The 27500-nt window shown below is 45.8% G+C and overlaps 1 protein-coding gene across 1 annotated transcript in view; it reads left to right on the forward strand.

Annotated features, from left to right (window-relative positions):
* Positions 1–27500, forward strand: part of usp54b (ubiquitin specific peptidase 54b) — a 54085-nt gene that overhangs the window by 22 nt on the left and 26563 nt on the right. The window contains exons 1-3 of the mRNA XM_048268779.1: positions 1–266; positions 16668–16760; positions 22741–22875. The exon at positions 1–266 is cut by the window's left edge and continues 22 nt beyond it. Coding sequence (XP_048124736.1) covers positions 123–266; positions 16668–16760; positions 22741–22875 — 372 coding nt within the window. The 5' untranslated portion in view covers positions 1–122. The remainder of the gene's footprint in view (positions 267–16667; positions 16761–22740; positions 22876–27500) is intronic.

Raw genomic sequence — 27500 nt, forward strand, 5'->3', positions numbered from 1 at the left:
GGCTCCTGGTGTGTGTGTGTACCGCATCGCTCCGGGCGGGATGACCTCCCCCTCGCTGGGCTGCCAGAGGACACTGCTGCGGCTATGGTGAGCACTGCTGGGATCGCCTGACGCTGGGACACATGTCGTGGAAGCGGAACTACTTTGCTTCGGGCAGCGGGCTGCAGGGGATGTTTATCCCACGCACCATGACCTCCATCGCCCCCAGCAAGGGCCTGAGCAACGAGCCAGGCCAGAACAGCTGCTTCCTCAACAGCGCCCTGCAGGTAGGTCCCCTAGCTCAGCCACCTGGATACACCTACACACACCTACACACACCACACACACACACACACACACACACACACACACACACACACACACACACACACACACACACACACACATGGATACCTGGCGCTGGAAAGGTGTCACAGTACCAGAATTCTACCTGGCAATATACTGGAAAATGTAAAATAGATATGTCCTCACTGGAGCCTGAGCTTTTTTTTGTGGGCAGCCATGGCCTACTGGTTAGCACTCTGGACTTGTAACCGGAGGGTTGCCGGTTCGAGCCCCGACCAGTGGGCCACGGCTGAAGTGCCCTTGAGCAAGGCACCTAACCACTCACTGCTCCCCGAGCGCCGCTGTTGATGCAGGCAGCTCACTGCGCCCGGATTAGTGTGTGCTTCACCTCACTGTGTGTACACTGTGTGCTGTGTGTGTTTCACTAATTCACGGATTGGGTTAAATGCAGAGACCAAATTTCCCTCACGGGATCAAAAGAGTATATATCCTTATCCTTATCCTACTGTGGGCTTAGTCTAAGTGTCTGTAATGACTGCCCTAAGCCATAGCATATCGTCAGGCTTCTGCAATGCTTCTGGAATGTGTTTTAAAATGTTTCAGTTATTCTCCAGTTATTATTCAACACATTTTCCACAGTGTGACAGTGAGTGAAAAAACACTCTAATATCTCAAAATCTGTATTTTATTAGTTTTTTTGTCTCGCACAAACGGCCATCGGACCAGTCTGTAAGAAAAAGGAAATTGCAATGATAGTTGTTTCAGTATGGGCATTTGGGAAAACTGACTTTCACTTTTTACGGTTCCTTTCATATCCCTCCTGCTTCCGAGTGATTTCCAGGACCATCGCTCCCATGCGGAGGCACACAGTTAATCGCAGTGATAAGATTTTGACAAGTCTACTTAAGCGGAGTTATATTCCGCTGTAACTTCCTTTTGCTGCTCTCCCATCTGTCTCCATTCTGAAAGCCCAGTTTAGCTTTTGAGAATTATTTTTGTCAGTCTTCACTCTTAAGCCCATGGACTCACATGCAGTGTGTCGCAGAGCCCTCAGTATGCTTTATGAGAGACAAAAGATGAATAGCTATGTTGTCAGTCATTAATTCACCTCACTGAATCAAATTAATGACGATGAAAGTAGAGGTCTGTATTTTGATGAGGCATCATTCAGTTTGAATCAAAGACAAGTTCCAGTCTTTTATTGAAAGGGCTTAATTGTTCTGTTATGTTCTTTGGACTTATCCAAGAGGACATCAGTCAGATGGACTTAGTCAGTGCTCTCTGTCACTGATGATATCAGCTAAGATATCCAAACCCTGCCTGTAAAGACACGAGCATATTCTGGTGAAGGAATGGTTTTGCATGCGTACAGATGAAGAGCTGAATGACTCCCCTTCACCCTTCCCCGACCTACGACTCTTTTGACTCAGCACTGATATGTGAATGATGGCTAATCTGCAGATTCTCCCACTCCAGTGAGTTTCACTCCTTCCTGCAATTTGTTTTATTGATTCTCTCTATATTCAGCGGAGTCACAATGAATGTCAGAGTCAGAGGTTGGCTTGCGCTTCCCTTCTCTCCAGTAGCGCCTCTTGTCTGATTGTCATTCATCCACACATATGGAAATTGGCTGTGTGATTCAGAGCTCTATATTAAATGCTCCAGACGTTCAAGTTGAGGAGCAATCCGTGTTCTGTGTCTTGGATGACTGAGGTCTAATGATGATCAGAAGCTGAAGCACAGATACTGACTTTTGTAAGAGTTCATCAAAAGACACTTAACTCGTGAGTTACACGCTTTTGACTGCATGTACTTTGAGTAATTATCTTCTCACATTTGACTAGAGAAGCTCATGTTTTGAATTTGCCCTCATTTCAAGTGAGATATGAAACTAAACTCATCTCTACTCCACTCTCTCTCCTCCCGATCTCTCCTCCAGTCCTGCTTAAGAGTACTTTCTGTCATTTGGACAAATTATTAAAGCCCCATTATCTAGGAATGCCTCCTGCTTTGTGTGTGTGTGTGTGTGTGTGTGTGTGTATGTGTGTGTTTTTGGCAATTTGGCGGTCATTAGAGTTTTGGCTTCTAGATCACCGTCATAAATACTAATTACCACCAATTGCAGTTCCCTCTGAACAGCTAGTCATCTACATTTATGACAAACGGAAGGACTTGGAACCAGCTAAGAAAACAACATCAACCAGCCACAAATCAGGGTTTGGTCTACCATACCAGTGCTGTGTGAGAGAATGGCCAGCCTTTACAGGCAAGTCTTATCACTCAACAGCCATCCTGGTAACGCCCCTAGTTATTTTGGGCAAAAGAGATCAGGCCTTATGGAATAGAATAGATGTACTGTACCATTCCAGATTTATGACATACACACTATGGAATCTAATTGTGTGGCAGTAGTGCACTAACTGTAGGTCTGGTGCTTTAGTCAGTGGCAATGGGAAAAACATAGCAAGATGCCTGTCACGCGCATACGTACAAGAGAACGCCATAAATACATTATTTGATAACATAGTCTTTTACTAACGCTTTTTCACAATCTAATTCATAGTACTGTTTTCTCCTGGAGTGCCCTTGTCCTGCCCTTGACCATTGCCTGGTAAAAGACAGTCATTTAAGCTCTTTTAAAGGTCAGATTGGGGACCAGCAGCTCTTTGTGAGTGGATGTGTCTCTCTGGCTGGCTCCTGCTTGTAATGTTTCCCTGGGCATCTTGGCCACTCTAGTGGAGCTTCAGGCATCCGGGAGTGTGATGCCCATTTTATTGCATGTAACCCCCCCTCCCCCTCCCCCTAGTGCCTGCCTGCTCTTGATTACATTTGAACTCTTCCTCATGGCCTCTCTCAGTAGTCTTGCTACAGACACTGGGGCCACTCTCATCTCATGTTGTCCCTTAATGACCTATCTTGTACAATTTATTTCACTATCAATGCTATCAAGTTTTGAATTAAGTTCCAGGCACACATCCTGATTGTTTTACACCAAGAACCACATTGGCAACAGACACATGCATTTTCAAACACACACACACACACACACACACATAACACAGAAACAGAAAGAGAGCCAGCTGTCTGCCTGAAGTAGTTGCAGTTGTTATATGTGGTGCTGGTGTTTTGTGGGGCAGTGGTGAAGTGTGTGTCGTGTCTCTTGCCCGAGGACTCAGCTAGCGGCCTCTCCGGCAGCATGTCTGGCCATGAATATAACATATCCTGCCTGCCTCGCCTCCTGACTCCTGCTCCAGTGTGCTTTACAAGCGCACTCTCTGCTGCCTGCCTCGTCTGCTGCGCGGAGGCGTGGAAGAGAGAAGGGAGTGCGGGAGAGAGACCGAGGGGGAAGAGGAGGAAATGAGAAGAGTTATGAAAGGAGACTATGAATGTTTCATGTCTCAGGCTGTTTCTTGCAACAGGAGATGACTTGCTCTTTGAGAGAGTTTGGGTTTAGACTTGTATGTATGCATTTAAATAGATTTAGAATCAATGTCTCTCTGAGAGGCGTTTCAGCTGGAGGCTTCTCTTTTTTTCTAATTTAACTGCCTGTCGTGCTTCAGCTGGACTACACACTGTTTAAACAGTGCAGTAGGTTCCGGCAGTTTATGAGATGCTCACAGGACTTCCCAGGGCTGAGTCTTCGCTTTAGATCCCGTTTAAAAGCTGCCCTGCCATGAACGGTCCTGACGAGAAGATACGACTCCCTCAGTGTTCATTACTATTTGCCCTGAGAGGCCAACAGGGTGTCAGGAGCTGAAATCTTCATTCTGGAGCTAAAATCTTCATTCAGGAGCTGAAATCTTCATTCTGAACCAAACTTCTGGACTCCTTCGGATTTGAACTTCTCTGGAAAGAGGTGGATGTGTGAATTGGACTTTCATGGTTTCCGTTGCCCTTCCTTCTCTAATGGACTGGGTTGGGAGGAGAAGAGGACCAGGATCGATGGAGGGGTGGAGGGAGTTTGATGGTGGAGGCAGCTCTGAGATAAGTGGAGCACAGAAGGAGATGAGAGATGAGAGGAGGAAGAGGAGGAGGAGGAGGAGGAGGAATAAGATGAGGTGCCATTTAGGGAGAAAAGAGGATTTGGAAGATGAGAGAGAGAGAGAGAAGAGTGAAGATGAAAAATGAAGTCCAGGGCAGGATCAGATGAGGAGATGGGAGGAGCAGTCGGGACGAGAGACATGGAGATGAAAGAAGGACTCTCTGAAGTTCCAAACAGTCCACAGCAGCTGATGGCCCTGATGATGTCTGCAGAATCCCAGTCATTTCCTTCACGTCAGTGACCGCTTAACCGCTGACTCCAGGATATTTACATCCGGATATTGCAGTGAGTTCTCTGGTCATGAGGAGGGTGTTCCTCTGGAAATCCTCTATTTCCTCATAACGTTTTCATTCCTCCACTTCTGTAATACCATTTTAACCTCTCCTGCCTCGGCTCCTTCTTTATGGACTTAACATAAAATAAGCAAGCTTATCCAGCAACTCTTAAGGGATCTGCTGGCTTTACAACATCACTGGTAGACATGCTATCAATCATAATTCATTTCTTAATCTCCACCAGTGCACATTCTCTGGCCGAGCTCCCTCCCTTCGGTAGTGATTATGGGAAGTCTCTCGTTGCATTAGGTCACAGTGGCATATGCTGACAAATGCCAGCGCTGTAATGAGTTTTGCGGTGGAGGCTGGAGACTCATCTGGAGCTGCGCTGATGGATAGGCAATCGGGACGGGACACATGTTTCTCCCCAAGTCAGACGCTTGACACGGCTGCCTCATCACCGCCAGGCCAGGCCGTTTGTTTGTTTGTTTCCCTCTCCCACCACCTTTTTGTCTTTTATCAGCCGAGGCGATTTTCACGTGTGTGTGTGTGTGTGTGTGTGTTGCCTGCAGCTTTGTGCTTCATGGAGGGAATTAATATTTCTCATTAGGCTTGGAGCGGCGAGCCCGTCTGTTCACACACGGTTCACGTGTAAATAAACAGCCGTGTCCTTGACTGGCAACCACGCGACACACAGGCCATTATAGGCCTTCAGAACCCCGAGCCCCTCCACCCCCCAGCGCTCGTCCACGTGGCCCAGTCCGTCGCTCCCTGGGCTTTCTGGGTCTCCCTGCCTTCATTATAGGCCTCCCACTGTCCCCCGCGGCCCTCCCTCTCGGCCCGATCAAATCCTGATTTTATGATAATTGCCACCGTTAAAGGCCCATTTCTCATCTGTCTGGTCTCGCCCCACCGGCGTCCGCCATCATTAGGGAGAGACGCACCTGGAGATAAGAGGAGAAAGGAGGGAGAGGAAAGGAGAACAGGAAGCAGAGGGAGAACAGGAAGCAGAGGGAGAACAGGAAGCAGAGGGAGAGGTGTTTCATTTCCTCTTCAGCAGCATAATGACCAGTGGCCATTCCTGAAACTGTCTGTGCGACACCTCCAATGCCACACTGGTTTCTAATAGGTTTTGGTTTACTCAGGCTGTTTATTGTTGATTGTTGATTGTTGATTGTTGATTGTTGATTGTTGTTGATTGTTGTTGTCTGTTACCAGAGAAGGGTTTCAGAACCCATGAAGAAAACCATCTAAATGCCCCCATCTAAATGGCATTGAATTACATAGACATTGACAACCATATCAAACATATTTTAATACAAAAACTAGTGGTGTACCAAACACAGGGTCTTGACATTTGATGTCTTGGGTCTGTGCTTCAGTTCTCTGGACCATACTGTGTATTCATGAGTAGAAGGTGCAGGTGTTTCTTGTTTTAAATACATAAATGGCAACACAGGTTGTTCTCTGTGGCAACTGTAGATTTGATTAAATATTTTACACAACCTGGCCAATACATATGCAGAGGACTTTTCTCTTTTTAAAACCCAAGAACAGTCAAATATCTTTTATGCAAATCCCAAGGAAATAAAAAGAACTGGCCTCTGGCAAGTCACATCGTTCTGATGGGTAAGGTGACGGAGACACCAGAGAGATTTGTAAGTGAATCACTTGATATTATTTGACATCTTTTTCAAAGGTTAATAGAAATTTCCGTATCTGTGTGTGAGTGTGTGGGTAGGTAAACGTGTACAGTAAGAGTGTGAATGTCTAGCAGTGTGTGTGTGTGTGTGTGTGTATCCCTGTGTGTGTATGCTTGTGTTGTGTGTATGTGAATACACAGTCATACATCACACATTAACTCAGACGGTAGAGTGTGAAGACAGGCATGAAATAGCAATAACAACACATTATCCAGCAACACATGATCCAAATTTCATCACATTACCCAAATGAAAACCCTATGATCACGAGTTAGCAGAACTCAGAGTTGGGGGGGGGTCTCATTTGACCTTGGGGAGATCTAAACAGAACCCTCTTTCCCCTCGTGAAGGCCTCTCAACTATATTTTGCTTCACCACTTTAGAGGGAATCACGTTGGATGCAATTTGGTGTGCTCCTGTGCGATACCAAATGATCTTTGAAAACCATGTCTAGATATATACCCGTGCAGTGAAGGAGATGAGGCACCACATGCGGGAGGGTGGGGGTGGTGGTGGAGGGGTGGGAGGCAGATTCTGCTTAAGTCTTTAAACAGAAGCATGGCCAATAAGCTCAGTCGGAGCTCAGGCACACAGGCTTTCTCTCTTGAGTTGCCAGCTGGAAAACCTGTCCGTCATGGTCGAACACAACCAGACGTTTGGCATCGGCCAGCGGGCTCCCCTGGACGCCGGGAACCCACATCTTCAAAAGCCATAGACGGCTTCACCCCATCTTGAACCGCTGTGAGCTAAAAGTAGAATCCTGTCTGCTGGTGGAGTGTCTCGTGGTCTTGAGTCTGTGTGGACTCGCTCATGGGATGCCATATTGACATTGTGTTTTATCCAATGACGGGATGGAGCTGCAGCGATTTCCTACCAGCCATGAACTCCTGACCACATCAAAATGAGTCATGAAGGCTGACGAGTTTGGTAAGACTTTGGTACTGTACAAAGCAAGGACTGTGTGTGTGTGTGTGTGTGTGTGTGTGTGTGTGTGAGAGAGAGACAGAGAGAGAGAGAGAGAGAGACAGAATGAGAGATTTCAATTCAGGCTTGTCAAAAGGAAACAGAGGGAACATGAGGGATGGGGAGGCAGTGAGGAATGTTCTACTTACTGTGTGTCCATCAGGCTTAAAAAGATGAAATTGCAAAAACATAATCATGTGAACAGCTAGCGGAGCTTCTGAAACTGGAGCAAAAGAGGGACACGCACAACGCAAGAGCAGTCCAAGATCAAAAGCGCCAAAGCTAATACATGAAAGGCTAGAACGCTCTGGGTTCATTTGTTTGTCCTTGCCTGCGTTATAGAAACTTTCAATCCCCCACTGTGCGAACACACAAACTTCATTATTGATGTTTTAGTGTCACAGGGCCGTGGAAGTACACATCCTTTAGTTTTCACTTCCTGAACATAAACTGAAAGGCGCCTCCAAAGTTTTTATACTAAATTGGTTTATACAGAGTGTTTGGTCTGGAGAGTGGTGGATTGGGTCAGGAGCATGCTGGGATTGACTTGATGCCAATCCCAGGACCTCCTCTAATCTCAGGGTCATCGGGATTAGACTAACCGATGAAAGCATGCCACTTATTTTCGTCATGGCTAGATAAACCATACACAGTATCAGATATGTCTTACTTCCTGTAATCTCTGAAATACGATGAAATAACACACAAAACATTTTCATGTGAATTTTGGTTCGGCATCAGATGGAGTTTAAGAAGTAATGCCGTACTGATTAATTTCACCTGTGTTGCCGCAGAGGGCAAATAGGGACAGGCATTTAAAAGCGAGATGTTAATGATTATAACCACTACCTGGCTCTGCGGCGCCACTTAATGCTTTAATGGCCCCGGTTTGAGCAAGGCCTTAAAAAAGATAATGAAAAGGAAAAGAAAAATGGACTTGGGGTTCAGTAGCTCCATGGTGTGAAGGTTTAATTTTTAGCCTTTAATCAACATTAAAAATATGTTAATTGGAGCTCCCGAAGGGGAGAAATTGATGATGTCCTCCACATGGGGACCCTGCCTTTGGTAGATATGAGTTTGGAATGATTAAAGGTGAAAGTTCTATGAAGAGACCATGTCTGGGCTGAAACAAATAACTGAGAACTTGGACAAGCTCCAACACTGTGGAAGACATCATGTCTTACCCCTGTCCCTAAGAAGCCACACCCTAGTGAGCTTAATGACTACAGGCCTGTCGCTCTTACATCTCATGTGATGAAGACAATGGAGCGATTGGTCTTAGGTATGCTCAGACCCCAGGTACGCCATGCACTAGACCCTAGATACAGTTTGCATACCAGGAGAAAGTGGGCGTGGACGATGCCATCACTTATCTTCTACAAAGGACACATTCCCACCTAGACAAGGGGAAAAGTGCTGTGAGAATCATGTTTTTTGATTTCTCAAGTGCTTTTAACACCATCCAGCCCATCAGATTGGGAGACAAGCTCTTGCAGATGGGTGTGGACGCTCACCTGGTAACCTGGATTACAGATTACCTGACCGAGCGACCACAGTTCGTCAGACTGAAGAACTGTCTCTCTGACACTGTGATCTGCAGCACCGGAGCGCCACAGGGAACTGTGCTCTCTCCAGTCCTGTTCACCCTGTACACATCTGACTTCTGCTACAACACCGAGTCATGCCACATGCAGAAGTTTTCTGATGATACTGCAATTGTGGGGTGTATCAGGAACGGGCAGGAGGAGGAGTACAGGAGCCTGGTGGAGGACTTTGTGCAATGGTGCAAACTCAATCATCTTCAACTTAACACTTCAAAGACCAAGGAGATGGTGGTGGATTTCCGCAGGTCTAAGCCCACTCTGCTACCAGTCCACATTGATGGGGTCAATGTGGAGGTGGTTAGCACCTACAAGTATCTGGGTCTCCACCTGGACAATAAACTGGACTGGTCAGCCAACACTGATGCACTCTACAAGAAAGGGCAGAGCAGGCTGTACTTCCTGAGGAGGCTGCGGTCCTTCAATGTGTGCAGTAAGCTCCTCAGGATGTTCTACCAGTCTGTTGTTGCCAGTGTCCTCTTCTATGCAGTAGTATGTTGGGGAGGAAGCACAAGGAAGAAGGATGCGGGGCGAATTGAAAGTCATTTGTCCCCAGGACCATTGAACTGTTCAGTGCTTCACTTAAGGGAAGAGGAGAGATAGACTTCTCTGCATAGTCTGTCTGCCTCTTCACCCCCTCCATGTTTGGATACTGTCTGTCCACTAGCCACTTTTACCACTGTCTTTCTGCCTCACTGTTTGCGTGCTATATTAGCACATTAGCACATATGCATAACCCCTCCCTCCATGTCACAGCCGAACTGTGGCCACACTTATACCTTTTCTTAAAATAGTTAAATATATAGATATATAGACTTTACTTTACTTTATTTCTGCATTGTTGCACTGTTGGACAGATTTGCACCATCACCATGACCACTACCCATTGCACTATGACACATTCACACAGAGAATCTTACCATACTCAGTCCCTGCCTCAGTCATTGCAAGCGCCTCTGATTGATTAATCACCACTATGTGGATACTGGTTTTAGAATTGATTTAGATTAAGCGTTAGTTAGTATAATTTGTATTTTAGTATATTTAGCATATTCTTTATCTTCTACTGTCCTTATTGCTTAGTTGTGTTTTTATATTATATACTTTAATTACTCTTTCTGCTGTTAAAGAATGTGTTTGTGTTGTCTGTATGCTGCTGAGACCTTGAATTTCCCCTGGGGATCAATAAAGTATCTATCTATCTATCCATCTATCTATCTACTTATTGATTTAAGATGGGGATAAGTCCCTTATTTAAGAAAGAAAATGTTTAATTGCTGGATAATTGATGTTGTGTAACCAACTAGGCTTATTTATCACAATTGTTTTGCTTTCTAAATGATTACTAAGAAATATATCTGAGAAGATGTTCCCTCATATCAACATGCCAGCTAGACTCACTGATCAACAACCAAGAAGATGTTATAGCTTGCTAAATTTACCTTGTAATTTTACAAAAGCAATTGTTTTGAAGGACACTGTTATTTGCGAATGGCACAAGAATATATGCCATGGCTGGCTTTCATGGTTGGAGGCCATTGGTGTTGTGATGAAAAGAAAGCCAAAGATAGAACAATAGGTATGGGGCCTGAAGGAGTACGAGCTTAATTAGCGCTGCACTCTGTTCGACTCCTACAAAATTAATCAAGTGCAGAAAGGCTCAATAGGGTGTCCGTCATGTTAATTACCAGGGTAACGGTAAAGGGGGGAGAGTGCAAGGGAAAGTGAGAGCATCACAGGCACAGGCATGAGAGAGGAAAACACTGCAGCATTTAGCTGATGTTGCAGAGGTAGCAGATGCTTTGAGACCTCACTCACACGCCAGGGCGCTCTCTTTCTCCACCTCCTACATCTTGTATTTTTCTCACCGTCTCCCCTGCTTCGTCTCCCTCTCATCCCTCTCTCTGTCCCTCCTTCCCTCCCTCCCTCTATTTTTTCTCAACCCCCCCACCCCCTCCTCTCTCTTCCTTACTCTCTCCATATCTATCTGTCTTCCTCCTCTCTCATCTCGATCTCTTGGTACTCCATTTCTCATTCTGCTTTTTCTTGGGGTTTTTGTGCTGAATGATCACTTCCTGCAGCTCTGGACCATGGCCAGCCCTTTGGTCATTAATAGTGATTGACAGGACGCTCGCCGGTGTACCCACTTCTCTTTCCAGTCTCAAGGCTGGGGAATTAAACGTTGGCATCATTGTGTGGACCAATGGCAGGACCATATCGTTTGCATCACCCTTGTAAAGTCATTGAACTTGACCAGAGATCGCCCAGAGATGGAGACGGTTGAGATGGTTACTGTTGTACTCCGGTGTGAACGAATATGTGTTGGTATGTGCTTGTACGTATAGACTATTTCAGTAGGCATTATATATAGTTATGTCACTTTAGTATATGCGTCCCCCCTCCTTCCTTGAAGCCCGCAGCAGTGGCAGTTGATTGATGGGCCAGTGTTGTGGGCGGCAAGGTGCTTCTGTGTGCTCGTGTGTGTGGGCGCTGCTGATGTCAGCCTGAGTCCAATCCAGGGAGTGATGTACTGTTTCAAATAGAATCTCAATACATCCAATCTATAAAACACTTATACACCGTGGGCTCCATTTTGAGAAGGAGTCACATACTGTACGACAGTTAGAGGAAATGGCCTATGGGAGATATGTAGTACCCTCCTCCCCAAACCCCAGGCTTATTAGCATCCCCCTGGTGCTAATCCACTTTAAACATTCCAGTTCTCCTCCCCTCATGTACAGTGAAGCTTAATGATGACATTCATTAACAGAAATCTAAAATCTGCCAGCTTCAAGAGATTACTAGAGGGACTATTCTATCTTGTATGGATCTTGTGGGGGCCAAATGAGTTGATCAGAAGCTCAAAAAAATTGTCGCACTCCAAAAACGTTTCTTTTTCAGAATTTATCACTTTCAGAATTTTCACTTCAGTAGCAGGGGTAACAAACGTTTCGGCCTTGCGGCCTTCGTCAGTGTGTATAATCCCTAACCACTTCCTAGTCTTAAGAAGGCAAGCTGCCTCAATTGGTGACACCTGTAGCCTATCTACAGCACGGCACAGTACCTGGCACACAGGCCATTCATCAGTCGGAGCGCTTGGTGTCTCCAATGGTTGCAACATAATTGATAATGTTCGCAAATGAATTGATAAAAGTTATCAACAGTAGGAGACTCTACTGAGGCGAGGAGCTGTGTGAGAGCAGCAGAGTTTCCTGTTCCTCTAGGCCGTCTGCCTCTACCTTGCCACCTATACTCTGAGGCCGCACACCTCCTCTCACACCTCCCTTCCCAGCTCCCTCTCCACCTCTCCCTCCACCTGGCCTCCCTTCTTCCCTCCCTCCCTTCCTCCTGTCCCGAGCTGACTTCGGCAGGGGAGCCGATTCATCACAAATCATTAAAATAGAGGAAGACAGAGTGAAAAGGCGAGCGAGTCTTCGCCAGCATCGCGGTGCAGTCTTTCATCCTCCCCTCTTCATCCTCCCCTCCTCATCCTCCTCTCTTCACCTCTTTTTTTTCTCCTTCCCCCTCACTCTCGCTTTGCTACACTCAGCTTTTTTTTTTTTTTTTTTTTTTGTGCCTTTTCCCCCTGCGGAAAACTTTACCGAGAAAAGACTTCATGTGAAGTTTGCGAGCGGAGACGCGGCCGAGCGCTAACTGTGGGGAAGAGTCGAAGTTTAGCGCCATCATGCTAACTGAAGGAAGCTGTTCGTTTTTAGCAGTGTCACAGAAAAGCGGAAGTGTGAGGTCAGTGGAATTACACTGTGAGGCTGAGAGCTTCAGCAGTTTGTAAGAGTGATGATGCAGAGCTTACCGCTGCTGCTGAAACAGAGGGTTTAAGCTGGACATGTGGCAGCATGGAGACAGAAGGCTGGAAGGGTCAGAAGAATCATTCGAGGTCGTCAGCATAGAACTGGGAAAAGGGGTCAGACAACACGCTGCTCTCCATTGGTCAATATATTTTCATAGTGCACAGGCAGGGAACAGCGTTGTCACTGTTACATCACCCCCTCCTCACTGACGGCACTCTTCAGAAGCCAGCCGCGCACAGAGACAGGCTCGGGACGATTAGCGCTCTTGTCCTGGTGCAGGGAGGGAAAGGTAACGTTAGGGAAACGTTGGGATTGAGTTCAGTGAGCTAGAGGTCAGTGATGAAGAGTGAAATGGAGGCAGTTTTTTTGAATGGAGAAATTAGATGAATTGTTTGTTTCCCAATTTAGATGAGCAGTAATACTTCATGCTCTCAACATTAGCGGCTTTAGAGGCAACAGAATGGTATCACCATTCTCGCTAGTGAGTGATTTGTGTGAATGTTTGTCTGCAGTAGTCAGTAACATTTGAAGTTTATCTTTGCAAGTTCAGGAATTTCCAATTGAATACTGATTGAGTCAGCATCTAGGCAACTGTAGTGAAATCTGAACTTTACAGTGATCTGGATGATTTCTCTTATTATTCCCGGTCAAAAAACTCCATTTCAACTCTATAAGCACTACCTACAGTCGTGAGAGATTCTCCATGTCCAGGACATTTGTAAGAGAATGCACCTGCCAGACACAGCCAGGATTTGACCACAGACGAATGGGGAAGGATGCCATATGTGGATGAAAACCCTGTAGGCCTCAGTTAACCCCTTCAGCTCCACACTGTCTGCCATACTGTAAGCCCCGCAGGTCACGAACAGGACTCCGCAGGCCCATTAGGACCCAGTTTTTAATTCAGAGGAGTAGGTCATCTGGCCAAGCAACACGCCTGTTTGGGAGCGAGTGAGTGAATGTGTGTGAGAACGAGAGGCTTCAGGCTTTTATTATGCAGGCTGTTTTGACAAGGGATAATCTGTGGCTGTAACCTGACTCTGGGGAAGGCCTGGGAGAGGTGGGGGGATTGGGTGGGGAAAAGAGAGAGAGAGAGAGAGAGAGATGTATTATGTAACTCTCTCTCCCTGTATTAAGCTCAGACGGGATAGAAGCAGGCTTTGCTCCTGATAGCTGAAGCAGGCGCTGGTATATGAGTTATGAAACAGTGTTGTGTAGTGTTGCGTACCCATTCTCCTCCTCTTCAGCGTCACCTCTGCCCTCTCCCTGTGTGTCTGTCCTCATTGTGCTCTGCATGTAACACAGGTGCATCTCAAACACGCGCCTTGTGCATATCGACTGGCCATAGGGTTTTGCAGCAGTAATCTTCCATGTAGAGGAATGGGTTTGTATGGATAGGAAACTAGCAGATGCATTTTTAATGTGCTGGGAGTTACGAGCATCAGCACAAATGCATGCAGCAGAGCAACAGCTCTTCTACTTTGCACTCAAGATGAATAGTGGCAGTCCAGCCAAGGAACAATTGCAGAGCATTTCTCTCTTTCTCTCTCCCTCCTCTCTGTCTCTCTCTATCTCTCTCTCTCTCTCCCTCCTCTCTGTCTCTCTCTCTCTCTCCCTCCTCTCTGTCTTCCTCTAGAATCTCTCTGTCAGCATCCTCATGTCTCCTATCATATACAGTACATGCAATGCTAGAGCAAAGCATAATCCACTTCATATATTACCATGCATTAAAACAGGCTCATTTACTTGTGCAAAGATAAACAAATTCAAAAGCTGGCCCACAAGGACATGCACAGAGTACAAAGTGCATATTCCCGTAACTATGTGTCATATAGTGCGGGGATGTAAACTCGTATACAGTTAGAGCGGAACACAGGAGAGCAGCCCTGCACTCTCTCACACATTTCCAGTACGGAAGACGTCACTGTCCTCCAGCTTTGCTGCAGCACTCTCTCTCACGCTTTCTATCTCTCTCTCTCTCTCTCTCTCTCCCCCTCTCTCTGGCACACTCTCTGTCTTTCTCACGCTCCCTTTTCCCTCCCTCTCTCTTTCTCTCCCCCACTCCTGCACACACACACACTCTCTCCTTGACTCTCATTCTTGTCTCATCTCTCTACCTCTCCACATCATTTCTCTCTTTTTTTATCTCCGGTCCCCCCCTTGTCTTTCTTTACCTCATTTTTTTCCTTTCTTTCTTTCTTCCCTTTCTTGTTTTTCATTCTTTCTGTCTTTCCCTTTCACCCCCCCGTGGGCTTCCTATGATCCTGTGCCTGGAGTGGGTTGCTCTGGTTTTCTGGTCTGCTGAGGGGATTAAGAGGAGGTGCTGTCTCTGGCTGCCGAGTCGTGCCGAACAGAGGAGAGGAGAGGAGAGGAGAGGGCTGGGGGGAGCATCAGGGCTGAGGTGGTGCTGAGGAGAGGAGAGGACCGCAGGACAGCTGGACCAGTGCTGCTTACACACACACACACACACACACACACACATGTATACACACACACTCACACACACACACACAGACGTTCTTCAGGGAGCATTGCAGGAACTCAGGCTGCTACTGCTGAAGGGCTAACTGTTCTTAGGGGTGAGTGGGTGAGTGAGTGAACGAGTGAGTGAGTGAGTGAACGAGTGAGTGAACGAGTGGGGGAAGTGAATGAGGGAGTTTGTTTTAATGACTAGGTGAATAAGTTTATTTTTTGAATGTGAGAATAATTGTCGTTTTCCAGAGTTGAAAGGAAATTGTTGTCTTGTTTTGGGTTGTGTATTGTAAGTGTAAAGCTGGAACTTGTGTTTATTTTAGTTTACTTGTAAGCGCCTATGTTAAAACCCAAGCCTGGCTTTTCTGAGACATTGCTCTACCCTAGCGTAGCCCTGGATCATTAGGCTGTAGCTGTTTAGCCTGTCCCGAGAAGTAACTCTTTCATTACAGCCTGTGATAAATGAGAGCTTCTTGAGTGTATTTTTTGTTTTTATTGATACATTCTTTGTGTTAAGATATTGTTTGTGAACTGAAACATTATGCTTTTACAATGTGCTATGTCTGATCTGTAAAGTCTAGTCACTTTTAACTTTACTGGCCTATACAAACAGAATTAAGTGAATTTCTAAGAGGAAAAGTCCTCCTTGCTGTTCTTTACTTACATGAACCGTAGTGTTCTTTACTTACATGAACCGTGCTGTTCTTTACTTACATGAACCGTAGTGTTCTTTACTTACATGGGTGCAGGTCCGGGTAAGAGCGGAGATAGTTCATCCCATCATCATACTCCTCCATTATTTATGACCATTGATAGTCTGGTGTCTTTGCTATTGTTCTGAGCTGATGGACTCTGAACGTGTGGCATTTAGCCTCAGTGTGGACGATGGTGATTGCCTCTGAGCTTTGGGTTATCTTGGCTTTAGCTGCTTGGTAAACCCAGGCCTCCGCCTCCGCTGAGTCTCTGATTACACCTGACGCAGCTCTGTGAAGGCCAGTGTTTGGTGTTGTGGCTCCTCCGCAATGAGCAAACAGTTTGCCATGATTTGGTTTACAGACGTGCACTGACACTCTATTCTTCTGTTCACCGTACACTAAAACTTTACAGCCACTGGTAGGTTCACACAGGCAAGCATCATTTTCATTTCACGCATAAGTATAATCTCTATTCTCTATAGGTCCTGAAAGAGCTTTATTTAATATTGACATGGTTAACATGATAACTTTACTTTGTTTCCACAGGTGTAAAATTAATTTTGAAAGGAAATGATGGCCATTATCTACCTGTAATAAGCTGATGGAAATTTTAAGCAAATTTTTTTTTTCAGCAGTGAATTCATTTTTAATATAATAGGTTGCGTATATCAGTTTCACCAATTGAAAATAAGCTGCATAACCTTCACTTTCCAGCCTGTCAGCCAAGGATTCACTTACGACACCTTTAGACAGTAGTTAGTTTTACCCTGTAAAAAGAATAGAAATGTTCCTTACCTGTGAACATGTCTTCCCTGACCGTAGGTCCTCTGGCACCTGGACATCTTCAGAAGAAGCTTCCGACAGCTGACCACCCACAAGTGCATGGAGGACTCTTGCATCTTCTGCGCTCTCAAGGTGAGAGTCATGCGGCCACTCTGCTGAGATCTCTGACAGAAGCAGGCTAATAATGGCCCTCACACAGAGGGGGGGTTTTCTCTTGACCTCTCTTGTGTGGGGGCGTGTGAACACTTCCTGTATTGTAGCCAGAGTTATGGTGCAGTAGGTGCATTGCAGTTTGTTGTTTCTGTGCAATCTGACCTTGTCAGTCATTGAACTGAAGAGAACTGAATGGAATAGAAATGATGTGTAGGTATGGTGTTTTCCAGAGACCGTTCATAGTGTGTGTGTGTGCATTTTTGGTGAACCTTTTCGTGTGTCGGGCTAGATTATGCCACTCTCATAGTCAAACAGTCATTGTGTGTGTGTGTGTGTGTGTGTGTGTGTGTGTGTGTGTGTGTTTTAGGTGAACCTTTTTGTGTGTCAGACTACATTTTGCCAGTCTCATAAAGTCAGAGTGTGTGTGTGTGTGTGTGTGTGTGTGTGTGTTCTTGGTGAACCTTTTCATGTGTCGTGCTAGATTATGCCAGTCTCATAAAGTTGGAGGGAATTTATGGCCATCTTCTCCGGTCCTACTGATTCAATTTAACCACTATCAGTAAGACGGCAGTACTTTGATATACAGCTGCTGAAATATATTGGGATTTCAATCAATTGTTTTGCTTGCATTAAAGACCGCCAGTCTTCGGGGGAAGGAAACCAGGTGGTAATGTTTAAAAAGTGATTTGCTTTATTTTGTAATTAAATTTAACAGAATCGAAGGCTAAAGAAATCCACAGTATCATAGTGGTCTGTGAATGTACTCGAATTCTCTATTGGAATCTAGCTAATTGAGTCTGGCCCCTACTGGCCCTTACTGGCCCCTAGCCTGTGTTCCACTGTGTTGGTGTAGAAGTGATGGTGTGAGGTGTGTGTGCGGTGGTGATTTAGGTGTGCCGCTTGTCGGTCCTGTGTGATGGAGTGTGTCCTGAGTGGTGCTGAGCCAGCAGCCAGCAGACACAGGGTCGCAGCGCTGGTGTTAGAAGGTCAGGGGGTCAGATGTGGACTGACCCGCAGACCAGCTGTCATGATATACATTACAAGCACATGTCTGTCAGCACAGCACGTGTGTGCAAATGCGCAATCACAGGACACACGGACACACACACACACACACACACACACACACACACACACACACACACACACACACACACACACACACACACACACACACACACACACACACGCACAGTCACGCACACATAAACACACACATAAACACACACACACCATACAGTTCACTATATAGCTTTTAAGACGAGTATGAACAACCTAGTAGAGATGGATCAAGCCTGGTAGAGATTTTTTTTTTTATATATACTTTAATTATCCCACAGGGAAATTCAGTTGTTTCAGCAGCCTTAAGAACATACAGCAAGCACACACACACGCACACATATAGTCCACATACATAAACAAGAAATGACTTTCACCCACAAGACATAGCATGGTAGCTGTGGAGCTGCTGTATGTATTCCTGCTCGTGGGCTGTGGGATGTCCGTGGAGGAGAGATGTGTGGGAGGGGGAGGTGAGCACACGCTGTTCTCAGTGGCCTCGGCTGGACATGCACTCAATCAGCCGGCACTCACTGCCCGCTTAAACCCTCCAGCAGGGGAGTTTGTAACTGAAGATTCTGTTCCGCAACCATGTACAGATTCTATAGTTTCCACAGAGATTGTTCCGCTTTAACAATCTCCGTGGAAACTATAGAATTTTCATGCCGGAAAATCCCTTTCAGTGCAGTAAATCCCTTGGCGTTTCTCCTTAACTAAGGAAACATTTTAAGGTATTCTGTGCAACACCCTTAAGTAAATCCCTTACTGAGGAGAAATTAAGTCTTAAGGGTCATACTTAAGGGAAAAAACTGCAGGTGCTTTGTGCAACCGGCCACTGGTTCCATTTAATATACCCCGATATTCTTTAGAATGTTCAATTCCCAACATGTACAGTCTTAAGGGTTAAACCCAGAGACAGAAGTGAGAAATGCATCCATTGCTCCTGGGTTCTATTAGTTTTTCTGCCTCCCAAAACTGTGAAAAAAAGAGATTTGTACTTCTCTTGGATATGTTTGTTGAGTATTTGCAGTAATCCTGTGGAGGTGGGAGGTGAAGAGAGGGATTAGTGGCGCTAGACAGATAAGGTGTGTGGGGTCTGGAGGCTGGGTGCTGGCCTAGTGGCTGAGGGGTCAGGACTCGGAGGCCAAGAGAGAGAGATGGGAAGATGGGCAGCTGAAAAGAACAGAGCGGAGAGTGCCAACACCGGCACACGCCCCACGACATGAGTACTGTCGCTGATGGAGACATCAGGGAGGACTACAGCATCGAGATGACGCAGATTTATTCAGCTTGTTAGAAATGTATTCTCTTGAATAAAAATAAGTGCTAACTTTTATAGCCTATCTTAAATGTCCAAAGTGATCGTCTTTGAGATTAAGTGAAGATGAGTTCTTAAGTGCAAAATAACCTCCCGATTCCTGTTTTTGGAAGTTTGGAGAGTTTGTTGTTGAGTTCGTTCTGTGATGTTGTGGGTGTATAAATGCACTCTCAGTTCTTCAGTTTACAAGAGGAACAGCTCTTTACTCATTAAATGAACATGTTGAGCTTAGAGTTAGCAGACCTCTCTTGAGATTACCACGCTTGAATAAACACCGTATTATTTTACAGTCTCTTTAAATATGCGTAAACATTGACGTGTTATTGTTGTCAGTGTCTGACAATATTTGTTTGTGGAGTTGCGTGCATTTGACTGTCTTGTCCTTTGTATTTTATTGTGCAAGAAGATAGGTTTATTGTGTTGTCAGAGATGCGTAATTGTGATGAATGTCTTTTACTGTGTTCAGTTCAGTTCAGTTGTGTCAGGTTGCGTTAGGCTGGTGTTATTGTTGGGTTGAAACTTTTTTTATAGTGTGTGTTTATGTCTGTGTTTACTGTATCAGTACCACAGTGACAAATGAATCCTTCCTCCCACAGGGTCAAACCTAAGCTAAGCTGCTTAACTATAGATTTGTATTCACCTCTATGGGTATATGGCCCCTTGTGTGTATAATACATTATGTCTATGAGTTTGTATACACATCATATGCTATAACATATCTGTATATGTGCCTATATGTGTCAAGTGCATATGCCTTGAACTACCTTGGTGTACAATATTCTGTGTGTGTGTGTTTGTGTGTGTGTGCACTTCTTAGTTGCTTAGAGAGGTTTTTCTTTTCTGTGTGTGCCTGTAGCTGTGTGTTAGAGTGTGTGTGTGTGTGTGTGTGTGTGTGTGTGTGTGTGTGTGTGTGTGTGTGTGTGTGTGTGTGTGTGTGTGTGTGTGCATGCCTGTTTATGCATGCTTGTGTGTGTGTGTGTGTGTGTGTGTGTGTGTGTGTGTGTGTGTGTGTGTGTGTGTGTGTGCGTGAGCCGCCAGTGCCCTTGTGAGCTGAAACAGTGCAGTGCTGGCTGTGTGCTGATGATGGCCAGGCACTCATGTCTTTGTGTCGAGGTTAATGTCTCATTTCACAGGCAATGCCTCAGGGTCTGCAGCTGATGGGAGAGATCCTGGCAGACCTGTGTGTGTGTGTGTGTGTGTGTGTGTGTGTGTGTGTGTGTGTGTGTGTGTGTGCGCGCATGTGTGGCGTTGTGCCCTTGTCTTTATGCTCTCTGAGTGGCTGCGTCTTAGAAATGTAGACCTACCTGCACCTGTTTAGAGTGGAGGCAGGAAAGAGAGGGGTTGGAGTGACGACACAGAAGGGTAGAAAAGAACAGAGATGAGGAAAGAGCTCTTCAAAGGACAGACGAAGTGAAAAAGGAGAAAGTACACATTTAGCTGGGCTATAAATGAGTTTGACGTGGGAGCGCACTTAAAAGCAAGGAAACGATAAGTCTCTTGCTTGTTCAGACACACACATACACATGCATACTGTATATCAATTCTAGTTTCTTGGCTCTCATAACTGTGTGTGTGTGTGTGTGTGTGTGTGTGTGTGTGTGTGTGTGTGTGTGTGTAGACCAGAGTGTAGACAGGGGTGTGTGATTCCACGTGATTATTCAGGGGAACAATGCCGCAGAAAAAAAAGAAAGAAGAAAAATGTTTTCCTCCGTCCAGTCGCTCAACTCCCCTTTTGCCCTCCCTCCCTGTTTCTCCCTCTCCCCCTCTTCCTTTCTCTTCCCCTCCCTCCCTCTGTCCCCCTCTCCCTCCCTCCCTCCCTCCCTCCCTCCTTCCCTCCCTCCTTCTCCCCTCTCCCTTCTCTGCTCCCTCCATCCTGGCTCTCCTTGGCGCAGTGCTGCAGTCACCACCACTACTGCATTACCTGACCAGCCTTCAGCAGCTCACCAACACTACAACATACACACTGTGACACACACACACACACACACACACACACACACACACACACACACACACACACACACACACACACACACACACACACACACACACACACACACACACACACACCAAACCAATTATAATCAGCACACTCTGTGTACCCACTATAACACAGTAATCATGGCCCTAGCAATGTCGCAGCTCCAGCTTCTATTTTAAATAAGGTGGACACACTAATAGAATGAGTTTGTCTTCAGCGTCCTATACAATCCATTAGATGGACTGGCTCCCACACTGAACTGGCTCCCACACTGGGGTTGTTGCTCAGGTATCTACTGATATGCAACCGAATGCTGATTAATTCTGGAGAAACATATTTATGTCTGAATACAACTGCTATTCAGTATTCAATGATTCCTGAGGGTTCCCTTTCACATCAACTTGAGCAGGGAAAAAACGATTTATTCAAATCACATAGACTGTTGCAATGTACTAAAACAAACTGTAGTTAGGAATTTGTATGTCCCCCTAATGTGTATTGGACCAATTTTGTCTTCATGCGATGCAATAACGGTTGAGGACGGTTCACAACATGTGCTGTGTCTGTTCACAATGAAGCTTTTTGTCATGGAAATAGTGAAGCAAAAGTGCAAAAGGCATGGAGATGCTGAGGCTAATGGAGCTATTGTGCAGAACATCACCTGGACTCCTGTGCAGTCTCAACTACTCTTCCCACAGTACTCACTCTTGTAGTCTCATAGGATGGGAAAAGGACGCTACCGCTGTGGACATGGTTTGGTCTGTTTTGAATTTGCAGAATTGTATTGTAGATGCTTCCATTACTCACGCATGGTTACCCTCATGAAGGCTAAGAATAGAACCCTAAAATATGTTGCAACCTTCACTGGTCCTTTTCTTTGTTCATTTTCTACTTGTTGTTTAGTATACTGTTCTGATGTAGTGATTATACAGTAGTTGTTTAGTATACTGTTCTGATGTAGTGATTATAGTTGTTTAGTATACTGTTCTGATGTAGTGATTATACAGTAGTTGTTTAGTATACTGTTCTGATGTAGTGATTATAGTTGTTTAGTATACTGTTCTGATGTAGTGATTATAGTTGTTTAGTATACTGTTCTGATGTAGTGATTATACAGTAGTTGTTTAGTATACTGTTCTGATGTAGTGATTATAGTTGTTTAGTAAACTGTTCTGATGTAGTGATTATAGTTATTTTTTTCATACTTATATTCAGAACCCCCCAGACACCATATGGTCAGTTTCTCATCTCTTATCAGTATAAGCAATTAGGAATATCTTTGCTTAGTTTTATTTATTTGAAGTATTGCATTCAAATTAGACATTTTATCTAATTCAGTTCAGTTCAGGGATCTGCTTTCATGTATTGTCTTTTTTCCCCAAATGTAGTGTGGATGTGTGTTCAAAGGGTAAACCATTTCCATTACAGAGTGCCAGTAACACTCCAGATATTCTCCTGACCTGGTGTAGTGATGTTCTAACATCAGGAAAAGATCATCCTCCCATTAGACATCAGTGGATGTGCGGGATCTGTTGTGGGTGCTCTGTACGAGCCATGTGTGTGGACCCTGTTTAATAGGTGTGGTGCTTGTGTGGTTGCAGAGCATCTTTGCTCAGTTCCAGTTCAGCAGCGAGAAGGTGCTGCCGTCGGACGCCCTGCGCAGCGCTCTGGCCAAGACCTTCCAGGACAAACAGCGCTTCCAGCTCGGCATCATGGACGACGCCGCAGAGTGCTTCGTAAGTAGTGTTCTATCTTTCTCTTCTCTTCTTCTCTTCTCTTCTCCTCTCTTCTCTTCTCTTCTCTTCTCCTCTCTTCTCCTCTCCTCTCTTCTCCTCTCTTCTCTTCTTCTCTCTTCTCTTCTCTTCTCTTCTCTTCTCTTCTCTTCTCTTCTTCTCTTCTCTCCTCTCCTCTCCTCCTCTCTTCTCTTTACTTCTCTTCTCCTCTCTGTTCTGTTCCTTTTGTTGAGATTATTAACATTCCTGTCATTTACTACAGCCCCAGGTGATGGCTATGTATACGATAAGATATCCCTACACACGCACACACACACACACACACACACAGCTGGTAATCTTATTGAAGTGCTTGTTCTGGGAGCTTGTTTGTTGACATTGTTTGGGTCTTTAGGATGTTTGTTGTTGTTATTGTTTTTTAACAGCTCCTAGAGCAGACATGCCTGTAACTCTGCTATACACTCGTCTAATCCTGGAAGGTGATTGTTGGGGTCTGTTTGATTGAAGGCCATAGATTCCCTTTATCTCTCATTTATTCTGTTAGAGGACACACTGTGTAAACATCAATAGCGGTAATTGCTTTTAAGCAAATAAACAGTGGAAAGATCCGTTACTGGATCAAAGCTGAGCTGTCACAATTGTGCGTGTGCGTGTGTGTGTGTGTGTGTATGTGTGTGTGTGTATGCGTGTGTGTGTGTGTGTGTACGTGTGTGTGTATGTGTGTGTGTGTGTGTGTGTGTGTGTGTGTGTGTGTGTGTGTGTGTGTGTGTGTGTGTAACAGGGAGAGAGAAAAAGAGAGGGACAAAGGCAGAGAGCAAGAGTTGGCGTGTCAGAGAGGGAAGTGTGAAAGTGTGTGTTACAGAAAGAGAGGTGTAGAGAGGAGGGAGGAGGAGGAGGAGGAGTTGAGAGAGAGAGAGAGAGAGGAGGAGGAGAGAGAGGGAGAGAGAGAGAGAGAGAGAGAGAGAGAGAGGGGAGGAGGAGGGAGGGAGAGAGGAGAGAGAGAGAGAGAGAGAGAGAGAGAGAGAGAGAGAGAGAGAGAGAGAGAGATCCCATCTGATGAGAGCTCCTCTTTAAGGGTTCATTTATATGCAGTCACTAATGTGGATGTAAGGAGTTTTAACATATAGATTTATCAAACGCATGGAAGCCAGTGGTGAGGGGCGCGTGTGCGAGTGAGCGGAATCTAATTAAGACTCTATTCGCACAGATTGTTTTGTTCCCAGGCTCGATGTTGCTGAACACTTCCATTAGCGTTCCGTAAACAGTTTAAAGGCTGCTGACTGGAGCGGTGGTCAGGCCTGGGACAGCGCACTGGCCAGCGCGGGCCATCCATAAAGGCAGAATTATTAATGGCAGAAGGTGTGGCTGCAGTAGCAGTAGGAGCTCTGAGTCATTTGAATGTGTAGATAGATGCAAGTGTGTTTAAGCAAGCCCAGTGTTTGACATTGAACCCAGAGGAGCTGGCTTTGTTTTGCATGCTCTGTTTGAATGGGACGTATGTACTACCGAGTGAAGGGTGTCAATCAGATAGATTTGTGAGTTCTCCCTCAGTGCGTGAGTTTGCTCAGAGGTTTGTGGAGATGTTTGCACGAGTTTGTCTTTTCAGTGTGAGTCAATGAATCATCCCAGATAATGTGCTGAATTCTGAACAGTGTTCCGATTCTGCCCATTCATTCCGAGTGCAGCAGAGCGTCGTTTTTCACCGAGCCAGAGCCTTTTTCTGGGTCAGATCGTTGCTCATTTCGCGGACGCAGACGGAGAGGGATTGTTTTACAGTCAGGAGAATCAGTCACGGTAGCATGTCGTGCCCATGATCCTTTGTTCTCTCCTCTCCCCCACTACCTGCTGTCAGGTGCACGTTACCACGGACTGGACACTGCATTTGTGCATTTGGCTTGTTCTTGTTTGCTTCGTTTGGAGGCAGTTTACTTTGACAATCAAGTGTGTGTGTGTGTGTGTGTGTGTGTGTGTGTGTGTGTGTGTGTGTGTGTGTGTGTGTGTGTGCGTGCATGTGTGTGTGTGTGTGTGTGCGTGTGTGTGTCTGTGTATGTGTGTGTGTGTGTGTGTGTGTGTGTGTGTGTCTGTGCGTGTGTGCAAGATGTCAAACTGTGAAAACGGAACTCACTGAAAGAATGCGGTTGTAGTAAGAGTACACACACACACACACACACACACACACCCATACACCCACACACAGTGGGGCGTCAGCTGGAATTGGCGGCGTGCCTATTTTGTTATGACAGATTCTAGCGGGGATCTTTCATCATCCGTTGCTTATCTGGTACTCCCGCACTCAGGTGTGTCAGTGATTAGTGCTGTCGCTGTAATTGCTGTAGAGGACGCCGTCGCCAAACACCAGCATGGGGGGCGATAAGCCCCAGACGGAGATGCAGGACCTGAGAGGGGAGGAAGGGTCATGGAGCTAATGGGCTTCGGCCTGCTGGAGCTCTGGCTGGTGTCTGTCTGTAGGTTTTACCTACAGATTATCTACAGATGACCAGAGAATTTATCAAATACTGTATGTGTTGACACACATTGATGTTAAACATCAATTTTAGTTAAAGCTGCAGTTTTTTTTTATCATATTCACTGAAACCGACACTATGCTCCGACAGAACAACATAAATCAGCCGGTTTTAGAAAAAAAAACGCATTTCTACCTCCACCTAGAGCCTGTTATTTGTTTTGCAAAAATCCACAGCTCCCGGATCTTCTGGTCCAATCAGAGCATGGCTGTGTGAGATCTGACTGTCAATCACTATCTGGTGAGCACAAACTCGATGAAAGGGTGCTCGGTGGTACTGTAGTGGGGGAGGGGCATGAGAGTTGTAAGCATTCAACATTTTGACTAAGTCCCCTCAATCTGTCAGACTTGCCAACTGCAGCTTTAAGATTTGGGTTAGGGGATGGTTTGGTTAAGGCGATCTTCAGTAATTATTTGACATCAATTGCCATCAAAGACTGAACTTGAATTTCAATAAACTATCTGAAAGATCTCTATAGGCAGACTGTCCATCTAAACAGTATTGTAGTCTACTGTAGTTAGCTGTAGTTGGTATACTGAGATGTAGATAGATAGATAGATACTTTATTGATCCCCAAGGGGAAATTCAAGATTCACTGATGACTGCACTGTGATCAACCCCAAATGTTAATACGTATCCTTGCCTATTTTAAGTGGGTATACTGAGATAGTGATGCTTTTTAAGTGGGTATACTGAGATGGTGATACTGAGATGGTGATGCTTTTTAAGTGGGTATAGTGAGTAGTCCTGCACATCACGTACTGTAGACTACGCCACTGCAAGTAAAGTGTTGGAGTTCCTCTGACTTTGCGCTGAGTTGTGATTGAGGGAGATAGCGCAGGGGAGAGCTGTGATGGGAGGAAACAGGTGGAGGTGTGTAGATATGGGCATGTGGATGGAGAACAGTTAGGAAGGGCAGAGCGCTTCTCCGCTAGCGTGTGCTTTTGCGGGCAGGAGGAGAAGAAAGGAGACGGCTGGGTCTCTGGTGAGCGCGCCGGGCGAACACAAGAGGAGGAGGAGAGAGAACACAAGAGGAGGAGGAGAGAGAACACAAGAGGAGGAGGAGAGAACACAAAGAGGGAGGAGGAGAGAACACAAGGGGGAGAGAGGAACACAAGAGGAGAGAAACACAAGAGGGAGGAGGAGAGAACACAAGGGAGAGAGAACACAAGAGGAGAGAGAACACAAGGAGGGAGGAGAGGAGAACACAAGAGGAGAGAGAACACAAGGAGGAGAGAGAACACAAGAGGAGAGAGAACACAAGAGGAGAGAGAACACAAGAGGAGGAGGAGAGAGAACACAAGAGGAGAGAGAACACAAGAGGAGAGAGAACACAAGAGGAGAGAGAACACAAGAGGAGGAGGAGAGAGAACACAAGAGGAGAGAGAACACAAGAGGAGGAGGAGAGAGAACACAAGAGGAGAGAGAACACAAGAGGAGGAGGAGAGAGAACACAAGAGGAGAGAGAACACAAGAGGAGAGAGAACACAAGAGGGAGAGAGAACACAAGAGGAGGAGGAGAGAGAACACAAGAGGAGAGAGAACACAAGAGGAGAGAGAACACAAGAGGAGGAGGAGAGAGAACACAAGAGGAGAGAGAACACAAGAGGAGAGAGAACACAAGAGGAGGAGGAGAGAGAACACAAGAGGAGGAGGAGATGTGTAATCAGTGCAGGAGTGGTGCGCGCTGTAGAGGAGATGATGAATGTTAGCCTCTCTCTCTCTCGCTCTCTCTCTCCCCTTCTCTCTCTCTCTCTCTCTCTCTCTCTCTCTCTCTCTCTCTCTCTCCCCCCCTCTCTCTCTCTCTCTCTTCTCTCTCTCCCTCTCTCTCTCTCTCTCCCCCCCTCTCTCTCTCTCTCTCTCCCCCTTCTCTCCTCTCTCTCTCTCTCTCTCTCTCTCTCTCTCTCTCTCTCTCCCCTTCTCTCTCTCTCTCTCCCCCTTCTCTCTCTCTCTCTCTCTCTCTCTCTCTCTGCTTCCCCCTCTTCCTTACTCCCTCTTCTGCCAGCCGGCGAGGCTTCTCTCCCTGAGTCGGGGCCCCAGAAGCTTGATCGATTGATTTTAAATTTGTTCAGCCAGAGAATCAAACGGACTCTTATGAAATAT

Source organism: Alosa alosa, chromosome 17 (genome assembly GCF_017589495.1).
Source record: "Alosa alosa isolate M-15738 ecotype Scorff River chromosome 17, AALO_Geno_1.1, whole genome shotgun sequence".
Taxonomy (NCBI): domain Eukaryota; kingdom Metazoa; phylum Chordata; class Actinopteri; order Clupeiformes; family Clupeidae; genus Alosa; species Alosa alosa.